The sequence below is a fragment of the Melospiza melodia genome, unplaced genomic scaffold, assembly GCF_035770615.1.
Source record: "Melospiza melodia melodia isolate bMelMel2 unplaced genomic scaffold, bMelMel2.pri scaffold_51, whole genome shotgun sequence".
Classification (NCBI taxonomy): Eukaryota; Metazoa; Chordata; class Aves; order Passeriformes; family Passerellidae; genus Melospiza; species Melospiza melodia.
This window is the reverse complement of record NW_026948797.1, coordinates 4,517,013-4,542,475: the sequence shown is the minus strand read 5'-3', so window position 1 is coordinate 4,542,475 and position 25,463 is coordinate 4,517,013. Positions and strand designations below refer to the sequence as shown.

Here is a 25,463-nt window from a genome sequence, read left to right as displayed (position 1 = left end):
AGGCTCCCACCCATCGCCGTTCCCAGCCAATCATCACTAGGAATCTGGGCCTAGGGGCCGTGCCCAGAAAGGCACCATATTTTCTCCTTGCATACAACTCCCATCACACCCCGCGGCCCCATTAAGCCCCATTGGAGCCAGGACTACAACGCCCGTCATGCCCCGCGCTCCACAGTACCTCAGGATCGCCCCCATCTGTCCCATCAGTGTTCCCCAGACCCTCCACGATCCCTCAATGCCCCCTCACCGCCCATTAGGGAGCCCCCGAAAGCGCCCCGGACCCCCTGAGTCCTCCTGACCCCACAGATGCTCGGTACAGCCACTTGTAAAAATTCATCTCCTGTCATCCCCCGCGGCCCCAGAGCCCCTCGGAACACAGTCCCGCGCCTAAAACTCCTGCCGTGCCCAGCGCCCTAAAGAGTCCGGTTAGAGCTCCCCGTAAGTTTCCGTGAGGGTTTCAAGTCGCGGCTCGGACGCAAAAGTGTCCCCTAACAGCCGTCGCGGACCCCCAAACATCGTGATCGAGCCACTTCCGGGACTTCAGCTCCCATCATGCTTCGCGGCGCACGTCCGGCGCTATTCCAGCCGGGACTTCATCTCCCGTCCTGCCCCGCGCCCCACCGAGAGTCATTGTAGTGGCGCCTTGAACTCCCGTGATGCTCCGCGGCCCTATTAAAGCGTATGATTCCTGCGCATACAACTCCCATCACCCCCCGCGCTGAAGAGAAACCCGTCAGAGCTTCCCCCAAGGGCCCGCCCGGACCCTGAAGGGCCCCAAATTCCCCTCCCTGACCTCCAAGGGCCCCCCTGGATCCCCAAGTGCTGCCCCGGACCCCGAACTGTCCCTCGGGATCCCTGAGTGCCCCTTCAAGTGCCCACCCGGCTCCCCCAAGTGTCCTCCAGACCCTCAAGTTCTCTCTGAATTCCCTCTCCAGACCCAAAACTGCCCCAAATGTGCCCCAGAAATGTCACCAGGGACCCCAAAGTGCTGCCCCTTGACCCTGTGTGAGAAAAAGATGAGATGAAAAAGATGATAAAAAAGATGATAAAAAGACGACAAATATAACTAATTACCATAAAGAGGAAGAAATAAGTCGCCAAGAAATAATAATTAATTTATGGAAGGAATTGTGTTTTTAATTAATTAAATTAATTAATGAATGAAAGGAATTCTTAGCATGAGAGACAATTTTTTTATTGCTAAAAAATGTATAGATTTTTAAAGGAAAATATAAAACTAATGTGATAAAAATAATTAAAATATAATTATAAATTAGAATATTATGTTTATAACTTTATTTATTAATTAAATTTTTTTATAAGGAAAAATACTTTCATTTTTTTATGTGTTTTGAGATGTCAGTCCCCGGTGGGCCATGTCAGACAGAGTGAGGTTGGGGGTGAGGAGCAGGTTGTCCAGACAGGGTCAGCCTGCAAGGGACTCATTCTTCTCCCTGCCCAGACCTCCTCCTGCCCAGACATTCAGCATCAAGATCACCTGGGAAATGCTTCTGTCCCTTCTTCTCTGAAATTAAAACAAAAAAAAAATATTCCGTTGACTGAAAAGAAAAATCATGAGGTGCACATTGGAATCTTCCTCCTGAAAAGAACTCCAAACTGACTCCAATCACTGCACAAGCCCTGTAGACTCAAAGACAATGGAAGGGAGACAAAGATCTCCTGAGGCTTTTCTATATTTTAACCAGCCCCACGGTGGATTTGGGGCTGGCTCCAGGAGCCTCAGGCACGCAGAGAAGGATGGAGAAGCTGCTCAAGGAGTCAGCAGCAAAACTCCAAGTGCCTTGGAGCATGGCTGGGCCTCAGTGAGGGCAGGGAGTGCCAAAGGCTGCCCAGGGCCTGGTGAGAGCAGATCCTTGAGGGCAGGATTGCAGGGAGCCCAAGGCTCTGAGCAGGGAACTGCAGTGCTGAGCAAGGCCTGGCTTGGCTGGGTTTTCTCTCCTTTCAAGAGTCTCTGGGTAGCCACTGTTGGTTTCAGGTCCATGGTCCCTGTGCTGCTCTTGGCCTGCTCTGGTTAGGGTGACAAAGGCAAAAAGCTGTGGCCACGGTCCTGATGTTGTCTTATGTTTTCTCTGGTTAGAGGCGTTAATTTAATTCTTCATTTGCATGGTGGCTTGTTGTTCTAGGGGTTTTCGTTAGGTCATTCTTTTCTGTTATGTCTTCTGGGATTTTCATATTTGGTTATTATCTGACACAGTCCTCTTCTTTATGGTGTTGGGCAGTTCAACAATTTAGATGGGAGTGGGAATGATAGTAAAAGATTCTAAAATCATAAAATTCGGGGAATTAGAAAGAAGCTAGACATAGTGGGGCCGTAGAAAAATGTTAAACTAGACTCTGGAAATGTTAGGCTTTGTGTTTGCCAGATCATGTGAATTTGCACCTGTGTAAGCAGTATATGATAAAAGATATAATTGGTAGATGTGATGATTGTTTAGTAATTAAATACAATTATTGTATAATCATTAGAAGAATTCTGAGAAACTATGTTAGATGTTTGAGGGGGGGGGTCACGATGAGCCCATGCTTGGCTGAAATCTATGTATACAATAGAACAATATAAGTTTAATAATTAACATTAAAGTTATATAAGGATTGACTATAAAAACATGTTTGTCCCGAATGCATGTCGGAGACAGATTTGGGGTTGTAACCCTGACACTCAGAGCTCCTCAATAAAAGCACCTGCATAGAATCACTCTCGTGATTATGTGCTTCTGAACGCTGACAGGAGCAGTGGGGGGAACACCTTACAGTGAGGGGATTTACATAATTATAAATCCTTTAACTAGCATTGGAACTTGACATAACTGTTAAACATTCAACAAACAATCTATGACTAACGTTGGAACTTTATATTAACTCCTTTAACAATGAACTTTATATCAACTCCCTTAACAATGTATTCTCTACAATTTCCCCCTCTAATTGTTCGATTGGGCTCAAGCTTGCATCAATTAGCAATTGTTTCTTCTTGAAAGTACAATTTTTATTATTGGTTGTAAATTTGCTTGGCATCTTCATGTTCTTGATCATTCATTATCATGATTACTTTTACTTCTTTTTTATTAAGCTCTTTTGGTATCATTACACTTGCTTGTACAGCAGATGCTACAACTCGGATTATACAGGGGAGCATGCAAGGTAGGAGGATCAAACCAGCAATTTCACATAAGATGAAAAAGGTTTTTTTTCCCCACCAGTTTCCTTTTAATGACCAGAAATTGTCCCACCAGCTGGTATCGAATGTAGGGGTCCACTCTGGTGTTCCAACATAAGCTAACTTCCAGATTTCCTTTGAGATATTTCTAATGACTTCACTGCGGTCATCTATTTCTAAGCAGCACTCAGAGGAGTTAAATTTTCCACGTATGCTTCCATCATCAGCTAATAAATAATCTACTGCTAGTCTGATTTGATACACTACAGTTCTAGTCTGGGATAGTTGGTCATTTATGTGGTCTAAAGCTAGAGAGGCTTGGTTCGATATCATCTCAAGTACTGCTTGTAATCTCAGAATCCGATTTAACCCCATATAAATTGGGTCCGGTGTCCCCAGGACCCATCTTTAACCCGGGTTGCCGATCCATGAGTGCAAATCATTTCCTGGGGGGTCCATACTGTGTTTTTCCGTGTCTGTGTTCCTCCAATTTCAATTAAGTTTCTTTTTCGTCAGCTAGATTTCTTGAAATAATCACATACTGGGACCCCTAGGTTAAATCCAGACTCTTTTGGGAGTAAGAAAAATGACCCTTTAATAATTCCGATAGTGCAAGTGCTGCTCCGCTCCCCGGGTAATTCAGTGTAAGCCACATTCCCACATATCCAAACCAGGTTTTCTGGAGCTTTCCAGGAAGCATCACTGATAGTCATTGGAAATTCCCAGTACTTGGATATTTCTCTCACTCCCCAGAATGGGTCTATTCCTCTTTTTCCTTTATTTCTTTCTTTATTTATTACTTTATTTCTTCCTTTATTTATTCCTTTATTTATTCCTTTTCCAGTACACTCATGGAGTTTAGATCCTTCTCGGTAGATACAGCCTGTTTCTTTCTTCCCAATGGATTTTCAGTTTTAAATTTATTATTTTAAATTATAATTATAATAATAAATATATTAATATATAACATAACATAACATAACATAACATAACATAACTTATATTACATTATATTATATTATATTATATTATATTATATTATATTATATTATATTATATTATATTATATTATATATTTTATTTTATTTTATTTTATTTTATTTTATTATATTATATATAACAGATTCTATATTGATTAATTAATAGTATTATTATATATAACTTATATATAACTAATATGTAATTAATATTAATAATATTAATTAATGTATATTATATAATTATATATATTATATAATTATATATATATTTAATATTATTTTATATAATATGTATGTTATATAATACATAATATATATTATACAATTATAATATAATATAATATAATATAATATAATATAATATAATATAATATAATATAATATATGTTATAGTATATATTATATTAATATTATATATAACATTAATACATAATAATATTATTTTATGATTATTATGATAATATTAAAATAGTATTTTAATAAATTAATATTACTTATTATTTGATAAATAATATTTTAATAAATTAATAATAATATTCATTATTTAATAAAAATTAAAATTAATAAATTAAAATGGTATTGTTTATTATTTAATAAATAATATTTGTTTTTCCAATACAGAAAAAATAAATAATACTTCCAGTATTTATTGGGTTCTCTAGGGACCTACCCAGCTACTGGATGTTTTATTTCTAAATATCTCTTACAGGATATTTCTCCTACTGGGGTTTTATAAATTTATACATTTTATACATTTTCCCTTTCCTAGATACACACTACTCTTCTCCAATTATTTTAGACTTTAATTCCCACCATTCTTTTCCTCTTTGTCCAATAGCTGGTACCTTTTTTCTTGTTTGTGTCCATTTTAAGATTTCTATTGGTCTTAAGCTGATCCCTTCCCAAGGCCAGACTTCGGCCATTTGTGTATTTCCACAGATCCAGCAATTAGTTAAATGTAACTCTTTCCTGATCTTTTCCACTAAATCTATGAATAAGTTTTTCCCATGAGATATTTCTAGGTCTTCTTTCTCATTTACTGATGTTGTTACTTCTTTCTCTTTTATTAAGTCTGCTGTGCCTTTTTGATTGGACTTACGTTCAAAGCAAAGCCAAGCATCTCCTATAGGACACTTCCCAAGCAGTCATTGCAGTCATTCTATATTTTGTGAAATCCAATAAGTCTTCCCGTGCCCTTGACAGGTTGCTAACAGAGAGAGGTTGACACAGTTTAGGTTTAAATTTGTATGTACTCGTATTAAAGATTCCGTTTCTTCCCCTCTGTAAAGGGGGTAGTAACATTTAGCACATGGGCTCTTCTGATTTCCCAGCGTGTTGTTAACAAGTTAGATCAGTAAGAGCATTCCCAGGAGTCTGGTATGAGGCATTCCCCTAAACTGTACAACTACTGAGATGCACCCAGTGATTGGAGTGGCTGTTTTTAGGCGGACTGTAGACTCACCCAGCCTTGCCTCCTGGTTATGCTTTTCTCCTATGGAAGAGCTCATTGGTTTCAGTACAGAGTTTTTATTCTCTCAGTGTCAACACATTTGACTTTTCTTTACTAATTTATTTTTGCCCTGAGGGATGTTCTATAGGAGATTACTTTATACACTAAGATTGGAGTAAACTGGGGTATTTTAACTTTTTAACACAAAAACATTCATCTAAAAACCTTGAACTCAATGGTCAGATGACTTTAAGAATTTTCGGTATCCAAAATTATAGATAAAATACTCACACCAAACAAATAACAAGGTATTTACTCTTATGCCTAACCCTACAAAATAATAGTATGATTTTATGCTAATCCTACAAAATCATAATACACCTTATGCCTAATCCTACAAAATCATAACATACGCCGAAACAAACAAAGGCTCCAACGCAAACAAAAAATTCTTCATTCTTTAATAAACACTAACTAATAATACATGCAACAGGAAAGTATCTACTTTTCAAACTCAGAAGTAAAATATAAATAACATTAACTGCAATTTTTAACAGTTCTTAACAAGTTTTGATTATTTAAACAGTTCTTAACAAGTTTTTTACTATAGACAATCTCCAATAGTCTTTAGGTCTCCTCTGGAGGGTTACCTTTAGATCGTCTGAGTGATTAGTCACAGTCCATTCATTAGAAGACTTAGTAGGAGATGTGGTTGGTTTTGACTCTTGAGTGGGAGGTGGTGCAGGTCCTTTAGTCTGGGTTATATGTGTCCACCCCCTCTCTTGGGTTGTATGGCTGTATTGGTGGTGAGTAGGACCTGAAAAGGGCCTTCAAACTCAGAGGTTAAAGGTGCAGAGCTCCATGATTTAACTAACACCCAGTCCCCTGGATTGATGTTATGTCCCTTAGTGTCTAAGGGAGAGGTTTGAAGGACCTTTTTCCTAAGATCTTTGAACTCCTTCCTATGGCCTTTACCTATTTTTGGGTGGCTGTCTCTCCTTCTGGATAAATTCCCGTGCTATACGGGGTTGTCAAGAAGGAGGGTCCTAACATCATTTCATACAGTGAGACTCTTATGCCTGTTTGAGGCCTTGTTCTAATTTTTAACAGTGCTAAGGGTAGACATTTAGGCCAATTTATCTGGCTTTCTGTAACTAATGTAGTTAACGTGTTTTTGATGGTTTTATTCATCCTTTCTACTCTTCTGGAGCTCTGGGGATGCCAATGGGTTGTGCAACCTCCATTTCATTCCCAGGGCTTCAACAACTTGTTTTAAGTCTTGGGCAGCAAAATGTGGACCTCGGTCAGAATCAACATTATTTATCAACCCATATTGGGGAATGATGTTTGCAAGGATTGCTTTTGTGGCTGCTTGGGCTGTCTCTGTTTTGGTCGGGAACACCTCTACCCAATGGGTGAGGTGATCCACAATCACTAATAAGTGTCTGTGTCCCTGGACAGGGGGCATTTCTGTGATGTCTACCTGCACGCTTTGGAACGGCCGCAAGGACAACTCTCTTCCCCCAGATCAGACAGTACTCTTCTCATTAATTTCTGATTAATTTGTTGGCAAGTTAAACATCCCTTGGTAACTGCCTTTGCTATGGTAGGTACTCCCATGCACATATGATCCCTTGGAAAGGGGTCACATAATCCTTGTATTCCCCAATGGGTAAACTTATGTAACTCTGTCATCACCTTTTGGGCTGGAGCTTTATTTAAAATTTGCCGTCCATCAGGGGTCCATCATTCTCCATTTTCTTTTTGCTGTCCTCTCATCTTTTCTAACTCACTTAATTCTTTCTCGTCAAAGATGGGTCTTTCCTCTTTTCTTTCTCTACTAGCTGTTCCTTCTATCTTAAGAATTTTAACTGGTCTATCTTGGTCCAAGGCTACTTCTTTTGCTACATAATCAGCTAATCAATTTCCTTTCATTTTAAGGATATCCCCTTTTTGATGTCCTTTTATGTGACATTTGGCTATCTCTATTGGTTTCCTTAGGGACTCTAGTACTAATTTTATTAGCTCTTCATGTATTTAAGTTTTGCCTTTAGAATTTAGGTATCTCCATTCTTCCCATATTTTTCCAAATGTATGGACAATTCCGAATACATACCAGGAGTAGGTATAGATTGTTCTTTTATCTTTTTCTAGTAAATCTAGCCCTCTCTTCAGGGCATAGATTTCACATGACTGGGCAGACCAATTTGAGGGTAGCTTTCCTTTTTCCTCAACTTGCATGTTCTGCCCATCTATGATTGCATACCCTGAGACCCGTTTACTGGCTCCCATTTGTGATGATCCATCTGTAAATAAAATTCTCCCATATGGGAGCAGCCCTTTTTCTAAATCTTCTCTCACTTTAGTCTGCATTTCAATAATTTCTAAACATTCATGCTCCAGGTCTGTTAACAGCTCTCCTGTGAGGAACTGGGCTGGATTTAAACATTTTGAAGTGACACATTCAAGGCCCTTGGTACTTATTAGGATGACTTCATGGTTTAGTATTTGGGAGTCGGTTAGCCACTGAGGGGCCTTGTGACTTAAAACATCTTTGACATTGTGTGGGGTATGAACCTGGATCTTCCCCTTTCAGGTTAGTTTCTGTGTGTCTTCTATTGAGGTGGCTGTTCCCTTTGTCACTTGCACACAGGCTGGCCACCCTCTGGCTACTGGATCTGGTAACTTGGAGAGAGATGCGACCAGCTTCCTGCATCCTCCCCAATCCCGTGTAAGGACTCCGCAAGCTGTCCCCTCTTCCACGTTTACCAATAGGTCAAAGTTCTTTATAAGGTCTGATAGGCTCAGTACAGGGGCAGGGGACAATTTAATTTTCAGATTCCGAAGGTGTTCTTGTCATTTGAGGTCCAGGTTACAGGCTCTGATTCGTTCAATTTGCCATATGGAAATTAAATTCTCTTATTATACTGATCAAGCTATAATCTGCAATGCCCAAACAAACCTAGTAATTGTCTAACGTCTCTTTTGGTCTTTGGGGCAGGGATGGACAGAATTCCCAAAATTCTCTTGGGGCTTCACCTTTTATACCCTTGGGTGATTATATGTCCTAGATATGTTACTTCTTGTTTCACAAATTGCAGTTTCTTTTGTGATACTTTTAGGCCTTTTTCCCCTAAGAAATTTAGGAACTGTATGCTAGAACTTTTAACTTTGTCTTGTTCTCCCTCTGATGCAAGTAAATCATAAACATATAGTAAAATATGTACCCCATTCTCAGGTTTAAACTGTTCTAGGAGTTCTTCTAGAGCTTGCCAAAGAGTTTCGGGGATTCTCTAAACCCCTGGGGAAGACCTGTCCACCTGAGTTGCTGTTTTCTTTTCTTTTCAATGTCCTCCCATTCAAAGGCAAACCAGTTCTGGCATTCTTCAGGCAGGGGACACACCCAGAAGACATCCTTTAAATCCATGACTGACAACCATGCATGCTCCTCAGGTACTTGGCTTAAAACGATGTGTACGGGTTTTGTACTACCGGGTAATGTGGTGTGCTGTAATGTCCCATTTTGGCCTTCCAGGTCATCCCCCCAGGTGTGCCTATACCTCTCTCCCTTCCCCCTTACCCCCATGCTGACTGAGTCCTGTCAATCAGGCTTAACATTCCAGCAAGGTGTCGTGTGGTTGGTCAAGTTCAAAGGATGCCCCTATGCCCAGAGGTCATTGGCCTGTCTGGGTGTCATCTTCCCCTGAGACCCTGCCCCTCTCACCTGGTTGGTGGCTCACCTGTACCTCCCCTCCCCCTGTCCCTGAGCTTAAAAGGTGAATCAGACCATGTGGTCAGCATTCTGTTGGAGCAGTTGCTCGCGTTCAGACCTCTGTAACCATGGAATAAACCTCTGGACATTAAACCCTCCAGCAGAATCCTCTCCTTTTTCTCTTCACCATCGCCTGAAGCCATTCCTCATGAGGTAAACGGGGTTCCTAACAAGCCTGGACTTGTTCAGTGCCCAGCTGCAACCACCAGCAAGCCAAGGTATCTCTGGGGTGACACACCGCAGTTGCTGCCTTTGGCCCAGCAGCGAGGGTCAGACTGGCCCAGGCACAATCTAACTGGTAATATTGGGAGCCTTATTCCAATAACCAGTGACACAGCACAGTGACACAGCACAGCGCTCCCACTGACACCAGTAACACATCCCAGTGCTCCCAGTGACACCAGTGACACATCCCAGCACTCCCAGTGACACCAGTGACACCAGTAACACATCCCAGTGCTCCCAGTAACACCAGTGACACATCCCAGCGCTCCCAGTAACACCAGTGACACATCCCAGTGCTCCCAGTGACACTAGTGACACATCCCAGTACTCCCAGTGACACCAGTAACACATCCCAGTGCTCCCAGTGACACCAGTAACACATCCCAGCGCTCCCACTGACACCAGTGACACATCCCAGTCCTCCCAGTGACACCAGTGACACAGCACAGTGCTCCCAGTGACACCAGTAACACATCCCAGCACTCCCAGTGACACATCCCAGTGCTCCCAGTAACACCGGTGACACATCCCACTGCTCCCAGTGACACCAGTAGCACATCCCAGTGCTCCCAGTGACACCAGTAACACATCCCAGCGCTCCCACTGACACCAGTGACACATCCCAGTCCTCCCAGTGACACCAGTGACACATCCCAGTGCTCCCAGTGACACCAGTAACACATCCCAGTGCTCTCAGTGACACCAGTGACACATCCCAGTGCACCCAGTAACACAAGTAACACAGCACAGCGCTCCCAGTGACACCAGTAACACATCCCAGCACTCCCAGTGACACCAGTGACACATCCCAGCGCTCCCAGTGACACCAGTAACACATCCCAGCACTCCCAGTGACACCAGTAACACATCCCAGTGCTCCCAGTAACACCAGTTCGGCTCATCCCAGCGCTCCCAGCGCTCCCAGTGCGGGCGTGCCCGTGACTCACAGCGCCGGCAGCCACAACAACAGCGGGGGGAACTGGGGGAACTGGGAGGGACTGGGGGGAACTGGAGGGAACTGGGAGGGACTGGGGGGGACTGGGGGGAACTGGGAGGGACTGGAGGGGATTGGGAGGGACTGGGGGGAACTGGGGGGAACTGGGGGGGGCGGGGAGGGACTGGGGGGCACTGGGGGGACTGGGGGAACTGGGGGGAACTGGGAGGGACTGGGAGGGACTGGGAAGAACTGGGAGGGACTGGGATGGACTGGGAGGGACTGAGGGGGACTGGGGGGACTGGGGGGGGTGGGGAGGGACTGGGAGGGACTGGGATGGACTGGGAGGGACTGGGAGGGACTGGGACGGACTGGGGGGGACTGGGAGGGACTGGGAGGGACTGGGAGGAACTGGGAGGGACTGGGGGGAACTGGGATGGACTGGGAGGGACTGGGAGGGACTGGGAGGGATTATTTCGATTGATTTTATTGCTCGATTGATTTTATTGTGTGGATTGGTTTTATTGCTCAATTTAATTTATTGACTTATTTATTTTATTGTTTGATTTATTTAATCGATTTATTTTATTGTTTGATTTATTTTATTGTTCGTTTGATTTTATTGTTGGATTGACTTTATTGTTCGATTCAATTTATCGATTGATTTTATTGTTTGATTGATTTTATTGTTCGATTCAATTTATTGATTGATTTAAATTATTGTTTGATTGATTTTATTGATTTATTTTAGTGTTTGATTTGTTTATTTCGATTGATTTTATTGTTCAATTTATTTTATTGTTTGGATTGATTTTATTGTTCAATTTATTTATCGATGGGTTGATTTTATCGATAGATTTATTTTATCGGTTGATTTTATTGTTCGATTGATTTTATTGTTCGATTTAATTTATCGATTGATTGATTTTATTGTTTGATTTAATGTATCAATTGATTGATATTATCAACTGATTGATTTATTTCGATTGATTTTATTGCTGGATTGATTTTATTGTTCGATTTAATGTATCGATTGATTGATTTTATCGACTGATTGATTTATTTTGATTGATTTTATCGATTGATTTTATTGCTGGATTGATTTTATTGTTCGATTTAATTTATCGATTGATTTATTTTATCAATTGATTGATTTTATTGTTCAATTTTATTTATCGATTAATTGATTTTATCGATTGATTGATTGATTTCGATTGATTTTATTGCTGGATTGGTTTTCTCCCAACCTCTCCTCCCTGGGCTGGGTTTGCCCTTTGCTCGGGGCCATAAATGCCCTGAAAAACCAAAATTTGTTTGTTGGGTTTTGTGTTTGCAGAGCATTCACAGCCCCAGGACGGAATTTGGAATTTGGAATCTGAAGAAAAACAGAAATAAAATCGAGTTTTGCTGGGGAAGGACAGAATAAAATAAAATAAAATAAAATAAAATAAAATAAAATAAAATAAAATAAAATAAAATAAAATAAAATAAAATAAAATAAAATAAAATAAAAATGAAATGAAATAAAATAAAATAAAATAAAATAAAAATGAAATGAAATTATATGAAATGAAATGAAATAAGATAAAATAAGATAAAATAAAATAAAATAGTATTAAAAATAAAATGAAATAAAAATAATAAATAAATAAAAATAAAATAAATAAAATATAAAATAATAAAATATAATACTATATAATGTAATGCAATATAGTATAATATAATATGGTATAATATAATATAGTATAATATAATATAATATTATATAATATAGTATAATGTAATATAATATAATATAGTATAATATAATATAATGTAATGTAATGTAATGTAATGTAATATAATATAGTATAATATAATGTAATGTAATGTAATATAATATAGTATAATATAATGTAATGTAATGTAATATAATATAATATAATATAATATAATATAATATAATATAATATAATATAATATAATATAATATAATGCAATATAAATGGATTAAAACATGAAATGAAATAAAAATAAATAAAAACCAAACTCTGTTTTTTGGATTTTTGTGTTTGCAGAGCATTCACAGCCCCAGGACGGAATTTGGAATTTGGAATCTGAAGAAAACCAGAGATTAAATCGAGTTTTGCTGGGGAAGGACAGAATTGTAGGGCAGGGTCACCGATCCCCAGCATAAAAAAAAATTAAAAATAAAATATAATGTAATGTAATGTAATGTAATGTAATGTAATGTAATATAATATAGTATAGTATAGTATAATATAATGTAATATATTATAATATAAATATAATATAATACATGATAATATAATATGTTTAAAAACACATATAGTAATATATTTAATATCTAATAATAGTAAATACAAATAAATAAACAAACCAGCTCAGACAGTGCCTGAAATAAAGGGAAATAAACCAGCTCAGGGAGTGCCTTGGAATGTCCCCAGTGTCCCCAATGTCCCCAAATCTCATTTTTTCCCAATTTTCCCCCATTTTCCCCCAATGTCCGCAATGTCCCCAATGTCCCCAAATCTCATTTTTCCAAATTTTCCCCCAATTTTCCCCCAATCCCCCCAATCTCATTTATCCCAATTTGCCCCCAAATTTCCCTAATGTCCCCCCAGTGTCCCCGATGTCCCCAAATCTCATTTTCCCCAATTTTCCCCCAATTATCCCATTTTTACCAATTTTCCCCCAATTTTTTCCCAAATTTTCCCCATTTTTTCTCCAATGTCCCCAAATCTCATTTTTCTAAATTTTCCCCAATTTCCCCCCAATTTTCCCCAATTTCCCCCCATTTTTCCCCCCAATTTTCCCCCAATTTTCCCCCAATGTCCCCAAATCTCATTTTTCTAAATTTTCCCCAATTTTTCTCCATTTTCCCCCAATTTTCCCCATTTTTTTCTCATAGTCCCCAATGTCCCCAAATCTCTTTTTTCCCAATTTTCCCCCATTTTCCCCCAATTTTCCCCCAATGTCCCCAAATCTCATTTTTTGCATTTTTTACCAATTTTCCCCCAATGTCCCCAAATCTCATTTTTCGCATTTTTTACCAATTTTCCCCCAATTTTTTCCAACATTTTCCCCAATTTGTCCCCAATGTCCCCAAATCTCATTTTCCCCAATTTTCCCCCAATTTTCCCCCAATTTTCCCCCAATTTTCCCCCATTTTCCCCCAATGTCCCCAAATCTCATTTTTTCCATTTTTTACCAATTTTCCCCCAATTTTTCCCCAAATTTTCCCCAATTTTTCCCCCAATGTCCCCAATGTCCCCAAATCTCATTTTCCCCAATTTTCCCCATTTTTCCCCAATTTTTCCCATTTTTCCCCCAATGTCCCCAATGTCCCCAAATCTCATTTTCTAAATTTTCCCCGATTTTTCTCAATTTTCCCCCAACTTTTCCCATTTTTCCTCCAATGTCCCCAATGTCCCCAAATCTCATTTTTTTTTTAATTTTCCCCAATTTTTCTCCATTTTTCCGCCCAATTTTTCCCATTTTTTTCTCACTGTCCCCAATGTCCCCAAATCTCATTTTTCCCATTTTTCCCCCAATTTTTCCCCCAATGTCCCCAATGTCCCCAAACCTCATTTTTCTAAATTCCCCCAATTTTCCCCATTTTTTCTCTTGTCCCCAATGTCCCCAAAACTCATTTCTCCCAATTTTCCCCCGATTTTCCCCAATGTCCCCAAATCTCATTTTTCCCATTTTTTACCAATTTTCCCCCAATTTTTCCCACATTTCCCCCATTTTTCCCCAATGTCCCCAAATCTCATTTTCCCCATTTTTCCCCATTTTTTCCCCATTTTCCCCCAATGTCCCCAATGTCTCCCCAAATCTCATTTTTCTAAATTTTCCCCAGTTTTCCCCCAATTTCTCCCCAATGTCCCCAAATCTCATTTTTCTAAATTTTCCCCAGTTTTTCCCCAATTTCTCCCCAATGTCCCCAAATCTCATTTTCCCCATTTTTCCCCATTTTTCCCCATTTTTCCCCCATTTTTCCCCCACTGTCCCCACTGTCCCCACTGTCCCCAAATCTCATTTTTTTTTTAATTTTCCCCAATTTTTCTCCATTTTTCCCCCAATTTTCCCCATTTTTTTCTCATTGTCTCCAATGTCCCCCCAATGTCCCCAAATCTCATTTTTCTAAATTTCCCCCCAAATTTCCCCAAATCTCATTTTACTAAGTATTCCCCATTTTTTCCCCCAATTTTTCCCATTTCCTTCTCATTGTCTCCGATGTCCCCCAATCTCATTTTTCCCAATTTTCCGCCATTTTTCTTCAATCCCCCCATGTCCCCTCAATGTCCCCCCAGTGTCCCCAATGTCCCCAAATCTCATTTTTCCCAATTTTCCCCAATTTTTCTCAACTTTTCCCCCCATTTTTCCCATTTTTTTCTCATTGTCCCCAATGTCCCCTCAATGACCCCAAATCTAATTTTTCCCAATTTTCCCCCATTTTTCCCCAATTTCCCCTCCCCCATTTCCCCTCCCCACCCCAAACACTTCCGGGTTTATTTTGGGGTTTTTTCGGATTTTTTATTTTTTTTTTTGGGTGCGCGTGGCAGCCAATCAGCGCCGGCAGCCAATCAGCGCCGGCAGCCAATCAGCGGCGGCAGCCAATCAGCGCCCGCGCTGTGGCCCCGCCCCCCGTGTAAGATCCGACCCCTCCCCCCCCGGGGCCTCATTCGAGCCCGGCGCGCGCCCGGTGAGTGGGGGAGGGGCGGGGGAAGGGAGGGGGCGGGGCCGGGCTCAAAACGGCCCCGGGACCGCGGGATTTGGGGGAGAAATGGGGTGGGGAGACCCCGAATTTGGGGGCAAAATTTGGAGGGTACTGGTTGTGGGGACCCCCAAATCTGGACGGCAAATGGGGAAAAATGGGGGGAAAATTTGGGGTAATATGGGGGAAATTTGAAGGAAATGGGGAGGGGGGATCTGGGCAATCACAGAGCTGTGGCGGAGCTGAGCGGCAGGCAGGAAGGGGTTAAACGGGTAAGGACCCCAATTTTTGGGGCATTTGGGGGGGTTTTGGTTGTGGGAGACCCCGAAATTTGGGGTAAAATGAGGGGAAATTTGGGAGGGGCTGGGGGTGTTCGGGCTGCTCAAGAACAAGCACAGGGCCGTGGCCGAGATGGGCGGCGGGCAGGAAGGGGTTAAACGGTAAGGACCCCAAATTTTGGGGGGTTTTGGGGTGGGGGAACCCCGAAATTGGGGAAAAAATTTGGGTGGAAAATGGGGAGGGGGATCAGGAATTTGGGGAGGGGGCATCTGGACAATCACAGAGCAGTGCACGGGAGACAGAGGAGGGGTTGACACAGGTGAGGACCCCAAAATTTGGGGGAAATGGGGGAGAAATGGGGAAAAATTTGGGGTAAAATGGGGGGAAATTTGGGAGGGGCTGGGGGCGTTTGGGCTGCTCAAGGACAAGCACAGAGCGGTGGTGGAACTGAGTGAGGGACAGGAAGGGGTTAAACAGGTAAGGACCCGAATTTTGGGGGGATTTGGGGCGGTTTTGGTTGTGGGAGACCCCGAAATTTGGGGAAATGGGGCAAAATTTGGGTGGAAAATGGCGGAGAAATGGGGGGAAAATTGGGGGAGAAATGGGGGAGAAATGGGGTGGAGAGACCCCGAATTTGGGGGCAAAATTTGGGGGGTTCTGGTTGTGGGGACCCCCAAATTTGGGGGGGGGGAAATGGGGGAAAATTTTGGGGGAAAATGGGGGAAATTTGGGTGGAAATGGGGGAGAAATGGGAAAAAAAAATTGGGTGGAAAATGGGGTGGGGAAACCCAAAATTTGGAGGGCAAAATTTGGGGGGTTCCGGTTGTGGGGACCCCGAATTTGGGGTAAAATGGAGGAAATTTGGGGGGCAAATTTGGGAGGGGTCCGGACAATCCCGGAGCGCTGGCAAAGGGCAGCACCCCAAAATTTGGGGGATTTTTGGGCGGTTTTGGCTGTGGGGGGACCCCGATTTTGGGGCGGTTTGGGCACGGTGGGACCCCGAAATCGGAGGTGAAATGAGGAGGAAATTTGGGGGGAGACCCCGAAATTTGGGGGGAAAATGGGGTGGGGAGACCCCGAAATTTGGGGAAAATTTTGGGGGGAAATGGGGTGAGGGGACCCCGAAATTTGGGGGGTTTTGGTTGGAGTGAGACCCCAAATTTGGGGGAAAATTCACAATTTTTGGGGATGAATTTTGGTGAAAATTCCCAATTTTTGGGGATTAATTTTGGTGAAAATTCCCAATTTTGGGGGCAGAAATTCCCAATTTTTGGGGATGAATTTTGGTGAAAATTCCCAATTTTTGGGGATTAATTTCCGAATTTTTGGGGGGAAATTCCCAATTTTTGGGCTGAAAATTCCGAATTTTTGGGGATTAATTTCCGAGTTTTTGGAGATTAATTTGGGCAAAAAATCCCAATTTTTGGGGATAAATTTTGAGCAGAAAATCCCAATTTTGGGGGGTAAAAATCACAATTTTGGGTGTTAATTTTGGGGTCCCACAGCTGATTTTGGGCCGGGGGCTTCACGCGGAAAGTGGGGATCAATTTTGGGGGGGAAATTCCCAATTTTTGGGGATAATTTTGGGGTGAAAATTCCCAATTTTTGGGGATGAATTTTAGGGGGAAATTCCCAATTTTTGGGGATGAATTTATGGGGAAATTCCCAATTTTTTGGGATTTATTTTGGGATGAAATTCTGAATTTTTGGGGATGAATTTTGGGGAAAATCCCCAATTTTTTGGCCATTAATTTGGGGATTAATTTCTGAATTTTGGGGGAATAATTTTGAGTAGAAATTCCCAATTTTTGGGGATTAATTTCTGAATTTTTTGGGGATTAATTTCAGAGGGAAGTCCCCAATTTTGCAGATGAATTTTGGGGACAAATTCCCAATTTTTGGCGATTAATTTGGGGCAGAAATTGCCAATTTTTGGGGATTCATTTCTGAGTTTTTGTTGATTAATTTTGAGTAGAAATTCCCAATTTTTGGGGGATTAATTTTGAGTAGAAATACCCAATTTTGGGGTATTAATTTGGGAGTCAAATTCTCAATTTTTGGGGATTAATTTCTGAATTTTTGGGGATGAGTTTGGGGGGGAAAATCCCAATTTTTTGGGGACTAATTTTGAGTAGGAATTCCCAGTTTTTGGGTGGTAAATTCCCAATTTTTGGGCATTAATTTCCGAATTTTTGGGGATTCCTTTGGGGAAAGAAAATCCCAATTTTTGGGAATTAATTTCCAAATTTTTGGGGATAAATTTTGAGTAGAAATCCCCAATTTTTGGGGATTAATTTTGAATAGAAAAACCCAAATTTTGGGGGGCAAATCCCTAATTTTTGGGGGTTATTTTGGGGTCTTTGCAGCTGATTGAGGGGGCGCACCGGGCCGGGGGCTTCATGCGGAAATTGGACGTGGAGTGCGCAAGCGCCGAGCAGGCTCTGGAGGCGGCCGAGGCCGGGGCCGACGTCGTCCTGCTCGACAACCTGAGCCCAGAGGTGAGCCCCAAAACATCGGGGAACGCCGAAAATCGAAATTTTGGGGGGAAAAGGGGAAAATTTGGGGAAAAACGGTGAAAATTTGAGGGAGAAACTCAAAAAAATGGCCCAAAATCGGGGTGGTGATGGTGGAGATTTGAGCTCTGAGCCCACGGGGGAGCCCCGAAATTTGGGGAACCCTGAAAATCGAAATTTTGGGGGGAAAATGTGAAAATTTGGGGGAAAAAGGTGAAAATTTTGGGAAAAAAGGTGAAAATTTGGGGAAAAATGGTGAAAATTTGGGGGAGAAAACCCCAAAAATGGCCCAAAATTGGGGTGGGGATGGTGGAGATTTGAGCTCTGAGCCCACGGGGGAGCCCCAAAATATCGGGGGACCCCGAAAATCGAACATTTGGGGGGGAAAATGGCGAAAATTTGGGGGAAAACGGTGAAAATCTGGGGGAAAACGGCAAAAATTTGGGGAAAAAAGGTGAAAATTTGGGGGAGAAACTCAAAAAAATCGACCCAAAATCGGGGTGGTGATGGTGGAGATTTGAGCTCTGAGGCCACGGGGGAGCCCCGAAATATCAGGGAACCCCGAAAATCGAAATTTTGGGGAAAAAAGGTGAAAATTTGGGGGAGATAACTGCAAAAAATCGGGGTTTTTTTGGGGTCAAATAATCCCATAATTGATAAATTTTTTAGGGACCCAAATTTTAGGGCAGATTTTAGGTTGAAAGTCCCAAATTTTGGGGTTTTCTGGGTGGGTCGGGCCCCAAATTTTGGGTGGAAAATGCCAAATTTTTGGGATTTCTGGTTTAGGAGGGATTTGGGGGTGGACACCCCAATTTTGGGTGGAACAATCCCAAAATTGGTCATTTTTTCTAGGGACCCAAACTAGGCAAATTTTAGGTTGAAAATCCCAAATTTTGGGGTTTTCTGGGTGGGTCGGGCCCCGAATTTTGGGTGGAAAATCCCAAATTTTGGGGGTTTCTGGTTTAGTGGGGATTTGGGGGTGGAGACCCCAATTTTGGGTTAAATAATCCCAGAATTAATGGGTTTTTATCGGGACCGAAATTGGGCAGATTTGGGGTTTTCCACCCAAATTTTGGGGTTTTCCACCCAAATTTTGGGTGGAAACATCCCAAATTTTTGGGATTTCTGGTTTAAGGGCGATTTGTAGAATTTGGGGGTGGGCACCCCAATTTTGAACGCCCAATTTTAAGTGGAACAATCCCAAAATTGATAAATTTTTTCTGGGGACCCAAACTGGGCAAATTTTGGGTTGGAAACCCCCAAATTTGGGATTTTTCTGGGTGGGAGAGACCCCAAATTTTGGGTGAAAAATCCCAATTTTTCGTGTTTGTGGTTTCAGGGGGATTTGGGGTGGACACCCCAATTTTGGGTTAAATCATCCCAGAATTAATGGGTTTTTATAGGGACCCAAGTTGGGCAGATTTTAGGTTGAAAATCCCAAATTTTGGGGTTTTTCTTGGTGGGTGGGACCCCAAAATTGGGTGGAAAATCCCAAATTTTTGGGGTTTCTGGTTTAGGAGGGATTTGGGGGTGGCCACCCCAATTTTGGGTGGAACAATCCCAGAATTAGTGATTTTTTTATAGGGACCCAAATTGGGCAAATTTTGGGTTGGAAATCCCAAATTTTGGGTATTTTTAGTTGGGTGAGACCCCAAAATTGGGTGCAAAATCCCAAATTTTGGGGATTTTGGGTTTAATGGGGATTTGGAGGATTTGGGGGTGGATGGCCCAATTTTGGGTGGAATAATCCCATTTTTAATGGGTTTTTATAGGGACCGAAATTGGGCAGATTTTAGGTTGAAAATCCCAAATTTTGGGATTTTTCTCGGTGGCTCGGACCCCAAATTTTGGTTGGAAAATCCCAAATTTTTGGGGTTTCTGGTTTAATGGGGATTTGGGGGTGAACACCCCAATTTTGGGTTAAATAATCCCATTTTAAATGGGTTTTTATAGGGACACAAATTAGGCAGATTTTAGGTTGAAAATCCCAAATTTTGGGGTTTTCTGGATGGGTGGGACCCCAAAATTGGTGGAAAAACCCCAAATTTTTGGGATTTCTGGTTTAAGGGCGATTTGTAGAATTTGGGGGTGGACATCCCGATTTTGAACGCCCAATTTTAAGCGGAACAATCCCAAAATTGATCATTTTATTCTGGGGACCCAAACTGGGCAAATTTTGGGTTGGAAACCCCCAAATCTGGGATTTATCTGGGTGGGAGAGACCCCAAATTTTTGGTGAAAAATCCCAATTTTTTTGGTGTTTGTGGTTTAAGGGGGATTTGGGGGTGGACACCCCGATTTTGGGTGGAACAATCCCCAAATTTGTGGGGATTTTTATGGGGAAAACCCAAATTTGAGCAGGGACACCCCATTTTTGGGTTCAAATCCCCGGATTTGTGGGGATTTTTATGGGAAAAACCCAAATTTGAGCAGGGACACCCCAATTTTGGGTTCAGTTCCCCGGATTTGTGGGGAATTTTATGGGGAAAACCCAAATTTGAGCAGGGACACTCCAATTTTGGGTGGAACAATCCCTGGATTTGTGGGGATTTTTATGGGGAAAACCCAAATTTGAGCAGGGACACCCCAATTTTGGGTTCAGTTCCCCGGATTTGTGGGGAATTTTATGGGGAAAACCCAAATTTGAGCAGGGACACCCCAATTTTGGGTTCAGTTCCCCGGATTTGTGGGGATTTTTATGGGGAAAACCCAAATTTGAGCAGGGACACCCCAATTTTGGGTGGAACAATCCCTGGATTTGTGGGGATTTTTATGGGGAAAACCCAAATTTGAGCAGGGACACCCCAATTTTGGGTTCAGTTCCCTGGATTTGTGGGGAATTTTATGGGGAAAACCCAAATTTGAGCAGGGACACCCCAATTTTGGGTGGAACAATCCCTGGATTTGTGGGGATTTTTATGGGGAAAACCCAAATTTGAGCAGGGACACCCCAATTTTGGGTTCAAATCCCGCCCAACCCCAAATTTTGGGGTTCACTGACATTGTCCCCTTTTACCGGGATCTGCACACGGATAAACTCCAAAAATGGGGAGAAACCCATAAAAATGGGGAAAAAATCAAAAAATATTTGGATAAATCCCAAAAAAAAAAAAAGGGGGGGGGGAAATCTCAAAAAATTTGGGATAAACCCCAAAAATGGGGAATCAACAAAAAAAAAAAAAAGCAGAAAACCCCAAAAAAATGAGGAAAAAACCCAAAAAGGGGGGATGAACCCACCAAAAATGGGGAAAAAAGCCAAAAAACTGGGGTAAAGTCCAAAAAATTGAGAAAAAACGCAAAAAATTGGAATAAATGCCAAAAAATTGGGATAAAACCCCCACAAAATGGGGATAAAACTCCAAAAAATGGGGATAAAAGCCCCCAAAATGGGGACAAACACCAAAAATAGGGATAAAGTCCTAAAAATGGGATTATTCCCAAAGAAATGGGGAAAAAACCACAAAAAATGGGGGAAAATGCCAGAAAAATGGAAAAACCCAAACCAAAAAGTGGGAAAAAATAAAAAAACATGGGAATAAAAACAAAAAAAAAGGAAAAAAAACCCAAAAAATGAGGACATGGTGCAAATATTTGGGATAAACCCCAGAAATTGGGATGAAACCCCAAAAATGGGAAAAACAAACAAACAAACAAACAAAAAGGAATGAACCCTAAAAAACGGGGGGAAAAAACCCCCAAAAAATTGAGATAAAGCCCCCAAAAATGTGGGGAAACCCCAAAAAATAGGAAGAAAAACCCCGAAAAATAGGAAGAAAAACCCCCAAAATAGGGCTGTGGACCTTTTGAAATGGGGATAAACCCCCAAAAAATGGGAAAAAACCCCAAAAAAATGGGGAAATAAACAAAAAAAAAAATTGGGATAAACCAAAAAAATGGGACCGAAACTGGGCAGGTTTTGGGTTGCAAAGCCCCAAATTTTGGGGTTTTTGACGTTCTCCTGGTTCTGCAGGTGCTGCATGCGGTGGCCGCGCGCGTCAAGGCCGCGCACCCGTGGATGCTGGTGGAGGCCAGTGGGGGCATCGGCCTGGAGAGCCTGGGCAGCTTCCTGGGGCCCCATGTGGACGTCGTGTCCATGGGGTGCCTGACCCACAGCGCCCCCGTGCTCGACTGCGCCCTCAAGGTGCTGGGGATGGGGGACGGAGCCGAGGAAAAGTGAAAATCAAATGTGGAAACCCCAAAATTTCACCCTGGAGCCCTGAAATCCATCCCAGAAACCCCAAAATCCATCCCAGAAACCCCAAAATCCAACCTGGAACCAATGAAATCCAACCTGAGATGTGGAGACACCTGGAACTCTGAAATCCATCCCAGGAACCCCCAAAATCCAACCTGGAACCCCTAAAATTCATCCCAAGAACCCCAAAATCCATCCTGGAAACCGTGAAATTTGGGAACCCTGAAATCCATCCCAGGAACCCCAAAAATCCAACCTGGGAACCTCAAAATCGAACCCGAAACCCTGAAATTTGGGAACCCCAAAATCCGTCCCAGGAACCCCCAAAATCCAACCTGGAACCAATAAAATCCAACCTGAGATGGGGAAACACCTGGAACCCTGAAATCCATCCCGGGAACCCCCAAAATCCGAGCAGGAACCCCCAAAATCCAACCTGGAACCCCCAAAATCCAACCCGCCAAACCCAGCCTGGATCCAATGGAATCCCGGGAACCCCAGAATCCATCCCTGAACCCCCAAATCCGCCCCAGGAGCCCCCCAGCCCTGCAGGCCCTGCCCCGGTTCCTGGGGCCCCACGGGGCCGTCGTGTCCATGGGGTGCTCGACCCACAGCGCCCCCGCGCTCGACTGCGCCCTCAGGGTGCTGGGGATGGGGGACGGAGCCGAGGAACCCTGAAAATCCAACGTGGGAACCACAAAAATTTGCCCAGAAACCCAAAAATCCCACCCAGAAACCCCCAAATCCATCCCAGAAACCCCCAAAATCCAACCTGGAACCAATGAAATCCAACCTGAGATGTGGAAACACCCGGAACCCTGAAATCCATCCCAGGAACCCCAAAAATCCAACCTGGAAACCTCAAAATCGAACCTGAAACCCTGAAATTTGGGAACCCCAAAATCCAACCCCAGGAACCCCCAAAATCCAACCCAAAACCCTGAAGATCCAACCTGGAACCAATAAAATCCAACCTGAGATGTGGAAACACCTGGAATCCTGAAATCCATCCCAGGAACCCCCAAAATCCAACCTGGAACCCCCAAAATCGAACCCGAAACCCTGAAATTTGGGAACCATAAAATCCGACCTGGAACCCCAAAAATCCATCCCAGGAACCCCCAAAATCCATCCTGGAAACCTCAAAATCGAACCTGAAACCCTGAAATTTGGGAACCCTAAAATCGAAACCCGGGAACCCCCAAAATCCATCCCGGGAACCCCCAGAATCCATCCTGGAAACCCTAAAATTCATCCCAAGAACCCCAAAATCCATCCTGGAAACTCTGAAATTTGGGAACCCTGAAATCCATCCCAGGAACCCCAAAATCCAACCTGGAACCCCCAAAATCGAACCTGAAACTCTGAAATTTGGGAACCCCAAAATCGAACCCGGGAACGCCAAAATCCAACCTGCAACCCCCAAAATCCAAACTGGAACCAATAAAATCCAACCTGAGATGTGGAAACACCTGGAACCCTGAAATCCATCCCAGGAACCCCAAAATCCAACCCAGAACCCCAAAATCCATCCTGGAACCCCTAAAATTCATCCCAAGAACCCCAAAATCCATCCTGGAAACCTCAAAATCGAACCTGAAACCCTGAAATTTAGGAACCCCGAAATCCAACCTGGAACCCCAAAATCCATCCCTGGAACCCCCAAAATCCAACCTGGAACCCCCAAAATCGAACCTGAAACTCTGAAATTTGGGAACCCCGAAATCCAACCTGGAACCCCCGAAATCCATTCCTGGAACCCCCAAAATCCAACCTGGAACCCCCAAAATCGAACCTGAAACTCTGAAATTTGGGAACCCCGAAATCCAACCTGGGAACCCCCGAAATCCAACCTGGAACCCCCAAAATCCAACCTGGAACCCCCAAAATCGAACCTGAAACCCTGAAATTTGGGAACCTCAAACCACAAAATCGAACCCGGGAACCCCAAAATCTGTCCTGGAACCCCAAAGCCCAGCCCAGAACCGATAAAATCCAACCTGAGACCCAGAAACACCTGGAACCCCAAAAATATTTACTATTTATTTTTTTTATATTATCCAATATGGGTGACATTTCAAGACCCCGAGGTGCCCCTTGGTGACACTTGGTGACCCTTGGTGACGTTCGGTGCCCCGTGTGTGTGTCCCCAGAGCGCGTGGTGACGGCGGGCCATGACGTCAGCGACGGTGGCCTGCTGGGCTGCCTGTTGGAGATGGCCTTTGTGGGCAACTGCGGCGTCACCGTCACCGCGCCCGCGCTGCCCGCCGGCGTCACACGTCAGTGACAGCGCTGTCCCCCCCGCGTGTTCCCAATGTGTCCCCAGTGTCCCCAATGCCCCCAGTGTCCCCAGTGTGTCCCTTGTGTGACCCCAATGTCCCTAGTGTCCGCCATGTCCCCAATGTCCCCTCTGTCCCCTGTGTCCCCAATGTGTCCCCAGTGTGTCCCCACTGTCCCCAATGTCCCCAATCCCCCCAATGTCCCCCAATGTCCCCTCTGTGTCCCCAATGTCCCCCAATGTCCCCACTGTCCCCAAAATGTCCCAAATGTGTCCCCTCAATGTGTCCCCAGCGTGTCTCTCATGTCCCCTCAATGTGTCCCCAATGTCCCCCCAATTGTCTCCTCAGTGTGTCCCCTGTATGTCCCCAATGTCCCCTGTGTGTCTCCTCAGTGTGCCCAATGTCCCCAGTGTGTCCCCAATGTCCCCTGTGTGTCCCTTGTGTGTCCCCAATGTCCCCAGTGTGTCCCCAATGTCCCCTGTGTGTCCCCAGTGTGTCCCCAATGTCCCCTGTGTGTCCCCTGTGTGTCCCCTCAGTGTGCCCAGTGTGTCCCCAAATGTCCCCTCAATGTGGCCCCAACGTGTCCCCAATGTTCCCAATGTGTCCCCTCAATGTGCCCAGTGTGTCCCCAATATCCCCTGTGTGTCCCCGTGTGTCCCCAGTGTGTTCCCTCAATGTGTCCCCACTGTCCCCAATGTCCTCAATCCCCGCAATGTCCCCAATGTCCCCTCAGTGTCCCCAATGTCCCCTCAAAGTTTCCCCAATGTGTCCCATGTGTGACCCCAGTGTCCCCAGTGTCACCTCAATGTGTCCCCAGTGTCACCTCAATGTCTCCCCAATGTCCCCCAACGCCCTCAATGTCCTCAGTGTCCTCAATGTGTCCCCAATGTCCCCCCAATTGTCCCCTCAGTGTGTCCCCAGTGTGTGCCCAATGTCCC

At 43.3% G+C, this 25,463-nt stretch overlaps 1 protein-coding gene across 1 annotated transcript; it reads left to right on the top strand.

The window, feature by feature from the left end:
* The first annotated feature begins 15,957 nt into the window (after positions 1 to 15,957).
* Positions 15,958 to 24,409, top strand: LOC134413801 (nicotinate-nucleotide pyrophosphorylase [carboxylating]-like). The gene is made up of 3 exons (XM_063147850.1): positions 15,958 to 16,015; positions 17,905 to 18,036; positions 22,022 to 24,409. The coding sequence occupies exons 2-3, from the start codon at positions 17,938 to 17,940 to the stop codon at positions 22,226 to 22,228; spliced, it is 306 nt and encodes a 101-aa protein (XP_063003920.1). The 5' UTR covers positions 15,958 to 16,015; positions 17,905 to 17,937; the 3' UTR covers positions 22,229 to 24,409.
* The last annotated feature ends 1,054 nt before the right edge of the window (positions 24,410 to 25,463 follow it).